Raw genomic sequence first — 6,500 nt, forward strand, 5'->3', positions numbered from 1 at the left:
AACTCATTTGGCAATGGCTTGAATGTAACGGATGTTCATTAATATCAAAAAGTTACACACTTAAGCTTTAAATTATTTAACCTTGAATACCTGTGCTGCACTTTTCTCGGTGCCCTACCTAGCGATAGGGCTGGTCGATGTGGAGAAAATCAAATAACACAATATCGATATAATATTGATATGTTGCCCAGCTCTACCTAGCGATGCACAGAAAGCCAATCGCATATCATGTGTACGCGGCTTTATGGCTCATTAACATTACGTCTTCTTCTTCATACACACTGCCATTAGACTGTACCGAACCATGTCAGAACTTAAGGTTGGTTGGTTTATCATTTAGCATTTAATTCTCCATCTGTGTTCTGATAGTGGGGGTTGTGGGAGTTCTACAACTACAGTTCTAAAAACACAATGTTCCTTCAGTACCATCAGCGGTTGAATGTAACTAAGTCCATTTACTCAAGTACTGTCTTTAAGTCCAAATGTTGAAGTACTTTACTTGAGTCTTTTCTTTTCATGCCACTTTCTACTTCTTTCTACTCTGCTACATTTTCAGAGAGAAATATACTGTGTATATACTTTTTACTCCGCTGCATTCATCTGACAGCTTTAGTTATTAGTTACTTTACACATTTAGATTTCTGCACACAGAACACATGTAGTTTACATAATCTGACGTTTTACTATAAAGTAAACTAGCCAACAATATAATGGCCTACAAGTCCAGCTGAAATGATGAGACCATTTAACTGTTTGGATCTTTTACTCTTTCTACAATGGGAGGATTTTACTGAACTTTTACTTTTAATACTTTAAATACATTTTCCAGATGACACTATTACTTAAGTAACATTTTCAATGCAGGACTTTTACTTGAAACAGTATTTTTACAGTGCGGTAAGTAAAGGTTCTGAATAATTCTTCCAGTTCTGATTACCATGAGCGCGCACACACACGCGCACAAACACACACACACACACACACACACACACACACACACACACACACTTTATTTGGAGTCAATCCCACACACACCGTCCTGCCGCCACAAGTACTTAAATAATCCGCAGCATTTCATGGGATTTCACACCGGAAAATATAAAACAACACCAGTTTGGAATCATCTGTATATAAATATATATATATATATATATATATATATATATATATATATTTTAAATTTTTAAATTACATTTCCTAAACTGCACCGTCAAGCATAACTTTGCTCAAGGATGGGTATTAAAAAAAAAAGAAGAAGCTTTGTGCAATGCGGGGTAAGTCAGCTGAGTTCACCAAAAGTGCTTTGACATGGACAGGTCAGGTCAAGCCGCATAATAGATTTATAGCACTTACTAAAAAAATATTTATACAGTCATAGGATTTTTTTTTTTTAAATAAGCTTTGTGCTCTTTTGTGCCATTTTTTAGGGGAGTTAGCTTAGTTCACCAAAAGTGTTTTGACATGAATAAGTCAACAGGCCGGCTGCATAATAGATTTTTCAAATAGCCAACATCCAATATAAAACCAACTTTAACACAATGTCCATTCATCTGATTAGATTTGAGCTCTTCCATGAGCAGGCTCTCTCTCTGTAGTTCTCCGTCATTCTCACCTATTTGTCTATTTGTTAAAGAGAGATGAATCACAGGAAGTGAAGGCCATTCCTTCAACATGCCCTGTTTTAAACAAAGATATAAGAAACTTCCTCCAGCAGATAATGCAAGACTACAGTAGATTACTTTATTCTGGACCAGGTCTCTAGACACATGTTGATTTGAGAGATGTCAACGCTACCAGAAAATCATTTATTGCCAATAATTTAATATCCCGATATATAATGGAAAACCATTCCAGATATGCATACTGTAATTTGTCATTTCTAAAATACAGTTTGACTAGCCTAGTACAAATGTAACAACAGATATCTACGGCTGGCAATAGGACAACTTCAGATATCTTCAATTAGAATTAGCCTACGACTAAAAGCAATGCAATGGCAGATATCCACAAACGTACTGTTGAAATCTGTTTTTATTTTGAATACCTAAAATTAATAAGTAGCTAGTAACAATTGGATTGTAGACATTTGAAAATTGGAGTTGAAGTTGTATAATGTTACATCTGAAATGTCTACAAGTAAGAATGTTATTGTGTATCTGACTAGTGAGAAAAAATAATTTTGACTAAGAGATATGCTTATACATATATAAAATGTAATGACATAAAGGAATACGGTTCATTATATATATATATATATAGAGAGAGAGAGAGAGAGAGAGAGAGAGAGAGAGAGAGAGAGAGAGAGAGCTTATGGTATGTGATCAGCAAAGCACCATGCAGAGAGCTATAACACTGTTAGTTTCTGGGAGATTAGCTAGCGCTAGTTAGCTAGCTAGCTAGCTAGTTTGTAACCCGGAGATGTTGACTGTTTTCTTCCACTTGTTTAATGACTTATGTGTATTAAGATTACTATTTCTGTTAATGTTGCTTTGTGCTCCGTAACTGTTTTAATATGCTATAATATTTACTAAAATAAATTCGACGTAGGCTAGCTAATGTATGGGTTTAGCAGTGCTAGCTAGCTGACGTTCCCTCACACAGAGTTAGCCCGTTAAACGGCCATATTTTGAATGGGATTTGGCGTGACATTCAGCGCATCAGTAAACAGCGCGAGCAGCACAGAGAGTAGCGGCTGGTGCTCTTCACCTGGTTGCAGTAACCGTTGGACGGCTACGTTGAGGAGCCGTCTGAGTCGCTCGTTCTCCTCTTTGGAACGCAGGACTTCGCTCTGGTACTCCACCACCGTGTTTTTAACGGCGCGGAAAATCTCTTCAGCGGCCGCGGTGAGCCTGTCGTTCAGAAAGACGTTCAACAGCTCCAGTTTGGTCATGTTTCCTCCAGGTTTCCTCTCACTGACTCAACCATAGACCGTTCAACTGGCAGAACGTCCTTCTGTTTACATCCACTAACCCGGAAGTGGAAGCCTTCCGGCTTCTGCGTGCTGTTCAGAGGGACTCTGGTGGTGTGTAACGTCACCTGCTGGATAGGAGACTACACAGTACTGCAAATTCAAATACTGCAGATTTACAAATGAATTGTACTTAGGCATCCAAACCATCATAAGAGATACTTCTGCTTTTTAAAAATGCTTGGGCGTTCATTTTTAAGCACATGTACTGTATATTACAAGGGAAACAACATAAAGAAGTTCATTATTCCCAATAAGAGGAGTATTCAAAATCTATTTTTTTTAAACCTACCTTACTTTATACAGGCTATTTATATGTATATATTTTGGTGGTCCCCTAATACTGTATTTGAAGTCTCTTTTATATAGACCTTAGTGGTCCCTAATACTGTATCTGAAGTCTGTTTTATATAGACCTTAGTGGTCCCTAATACTTTATCTGAAGTCTCTTTTATATAGACCTTAGTGTTCCCCTAATACTGAATCTGAAGTCTCTTTTATATAGACCTTTGTGTTCCCCTAATACTGAATCTGAAGTCTCTTTTATATAGACCTTAGTGGTCCCCTAATACCATATCTGAAGTCTCTTTTATATAGACCTTAGTGGTCCCTAATACTGTATCTGAAGTCTCTTTTATATGGACCTTAGTGGCCCCTAATACTGTATCTGAAGTCTCTTTTATATAGACCTTAGTGGTCCCCTAATACTGTATCTGAAGTCTCTTTTATATAGACCTTAGTGGTCCCCTAATACTGTATCTGAAGTTTCTTTTATATAGGCCTTAGCGGTCCCCTAATACTGTATAATTAAGCCTTGGTGCAGAATTACAGCCACTAGAGCCAGTCCAACAATTAACTTTCTTTAGGATGTGTCATTTCTGAGTCTGCAGCTTTTGAGGAGGAAGCGGGGTGTGTGGCCTTGACCAACTACCTTTTGCTTGTTTGAAAGCCAGACTCTCTCTCATGGGTGGGCCAAGCAGAGAAAGGGGAGGTAACCAAGATTTCATATCGGCCCATCTGAGATTTCATTTTCTCAAAGGCAGAGCAGGATATCCAGGGCTCGGTTTACACCTAGGAGAGCTGGGGGAATGCATATTGTTAAAAAAAAAAAAAAGACCTTTAACAATAATTTGGTTCCCCCCCACATGAAGTAACTCTGAGGAGCCCCGAGAGGTCCAAACCTCCAGTTCAAGATCTGAGCTAGAAGGCACCAGTTATACATTACTTTAATGTATCAGCACCTGATGTTGATTCCCAAACCCGCCATTTTAAATCAACAATTATTGATCCAGCTGGTCATTAAAAGCACTTTTATTTACACAGTAATATGTACAAGTCCCTTTGAATAGCAAGCTTGTGGAAAAGGGTCAGGACAGAGCAAACACATGTTAAGACCAAAAAACAAGTTGATCTTTTCTCAGACCACATGGATAAACCAATGCTAACACCAAAGAGAACAAGACAACTAAAGACAGCATTGCTGAATTCAAATACAGTGTTTGTCAATCATATCAGGAACATGAAAACAGTCCCTGAGGTGTTCATTAACAAAGCCCAGAGAGCACTTGCACGTTTATTCCAGACTAGTTGTTTCAAAGTATGCCCACTGAATAAAAGAACTGGTTAAAAAAAAAAAAAAACATTTCCTGCCAAGCATTATAAAAACACTAAGGAACAGCCACTGGTAGAAGGTGCACTGAGCGGAAAATCTATAAACTACATACCCTTGATGGCTAATACGATCCCGACAATAACATGGCTGATTAGCTTGATAGTAACTTCCTCTCAGGCTCTGACCTGAGCTTTGTTGACAGGAACCTTGTTAAATTAAAAATGATAGATTTAAATGTCATGATCTATAATCTGGGAACTAGCCGGGCAACAGCAGTCTTTGTCCACTCACAGACATAAAAACAAAAACACAAGTAGTTGGGGGCAGGCTACTGCAAGTGCAGCAGAATTAATTATTTCTATACTTCCCTTTGCATACACAGTACACAGATAGGACCTTCTTCTAAAATGACTCATTCATCCTTCCCAAGATTTAATGTCTTCTAGGATTCTTGACAAAATGATAATGTTCTTAACATCTCACAGCACCAAAAGCTTTTTACATTTTCTCTTTTCATGACCCGAATGATCATGAACATACATAATAAAATTGAAAAATAAGCCCTGCAGAATAACCCTTGGGGTGAGCAGATGATCACATGTGAAGGAAATGAACAAGTAGCAGGATGTCTAACATGTAAAGAAAAACAAACATGACTCAAAAGCTTAAATAAGTTGAACCTTTTTAAGAAAATAATATCTTTAAAACGTTCCATGGTAGCTAGTGGCTGACGGTGTTTCCTCGACAAGGTTGTTTGGGGGCGGGGTGCTGATTGTGCTGGACGGAGCCCTCAGCTGCCAATCATTTTTGACAGTTCCTGCAGCAGGTCGTCCTCTTCCATGCCAGGGTCCACGTCTCCCTCCAGATGGTCGTCGGTGAACTGGTTGATCAGCTCCTCGAAGTCGTCCACGGCAGAGGAGGACGAGCCAGCAGCACTGGAGGTGGAGATGGTGCGTGACGCGGCTGCGCTTAGTCTCCGGGACTTGGGCTGAGTGGGAGTCTTCGGGACTGGGCTAAAACGTATACAGAGGAGTTTTACTCTTGGGTCACTTGCTAATAAGAAAAAAATGATGGGCAACTAGGGGGCAAAGTTGTGTGGAAAGCATTGTTTCAAAAATTAGTGAAATAATTACATCTGGCGTGACCAGATAGTTAATAATAAAAAAGATACATATTTTGAATAACAGAAAACAACTAAATAGTGGTAGGTAAAACATCTAAATTTCATATACTGCTTTAGTAAAAATTATATTTTTGAGGGGGGGGGGTTACGTTACAAGTGACTATTAGCTCTCCCCCCTGAGACCATTGCCGATGCATATGCATTATACCAAAAAATGAAAGTTACTGTTGCATTAGTCAGGACATCTTGCCGTGCTACCGTTGCAATAAAGGTTTCCTGAATGCCATGTAGGCCTAATTAAAGTCAGTTTACTAATTAATTGCGCGTTTTGTGTAGATTTTATTCCACTTTGTTGAAACAGCAAAGTGGAGAGGCTTCGCTCACCTGCTTGGAGCTGGCTGGTGAAGGTGGGGGGGCGTAGAGATACACCGGGACCCTTTTTGCGAATCTTGTAATCGCAGTGGATTACTTGTTTTAGTTTCATTGGATTATGGAAAAACAAAGATCTTTTTTCCTAACGTTTCATGGTGCGATTGCGCTTTGTTTCTGCGTTCGAAGAGTCATCTCAACAGACTGTAGGTCGAACACTGATTGGTCACTGTTAGGCTACATCTTAAATGAATTTAAGTGTCGGGGCCTTCCGCCACCTTCTGTCTATTGTTCCAAGACAGCCGTGCCGCAATTATATTTCATAAGAGCGAATTGGTACATAAAGTGTTACAATGTCATTTAAAATCGGTTTTAAAAATAAACATATGTTTTAGTATGTTTGTTTTGTCCATATGTGCTCGTGCTGT

At 38.9% G+C, this 6,500-nt stretch overlaps 2 protein-coding genes across 5 annotated transcripts in view; both read right to left on the minus strand.

Annotated features, from left to right (window-relative positions):
• The window catches only part of LOC116687643 (oocyte zinc finger protein XlCOF8.4), a 4,865-nt gene extending 1,886 nt beyond the window's left edge, over positions 1-2,979 (minus strand). Inside the window, exon 1 of the mRNA XM_032513187.1 lies at positions 2,707-2,979. Within this exon, the coding sequence (XP_032369078.1) occupies positions 2,707-2,890 (184 nt within the window). The 5' untranslated portion in view covers positions 2,891-2,979. The remainder of the gene's footprint in view (positions 1-2,706) is intronic.
• Positions 2,980-4,263: 1,284 nt separating this feature from the next.
• The window catches only part of zc3h11a (zinc finger CCCH-type containing 11A), a 28,244-nt gene continuing 26,007 nt past the window's right edge, over positions 4,264-6,500 (minus strand). For all 4 annotated transcript variants that reach the window (XM_032513175.1, XM_032513176.1, XM_032513178.1 and 1 more), the window contains one exon: positions 4,264-5,593. In XM_032513175.1, coding sequence (XP_032369066.1) covers positions 5,371-5,593 — 223 coding nt within the window. In that variant the 3' untranslated portion in view covers positions 4,264-5,370. The remainder of the gene's footprint in view (positions 5,594-6,500) is intronic.

Source organism: Etheostoma spectabile, chromosome 4 (genome assembly GCF_008692095.1).
Source record: "Etheostoma spectabile isolate EspeVRDwgs_2016 chromosome 4, UIUC_Espe_1.0, whole genome shotgun sequence".
In the NCBI taxonomy this organism is placed as follows: domain Eukaryota; kingdom Metazoa; phylum Chordata; class Actinopteri; order Perciformes; family Percidae; genus Etheostoma; species Etheostoma spectabile.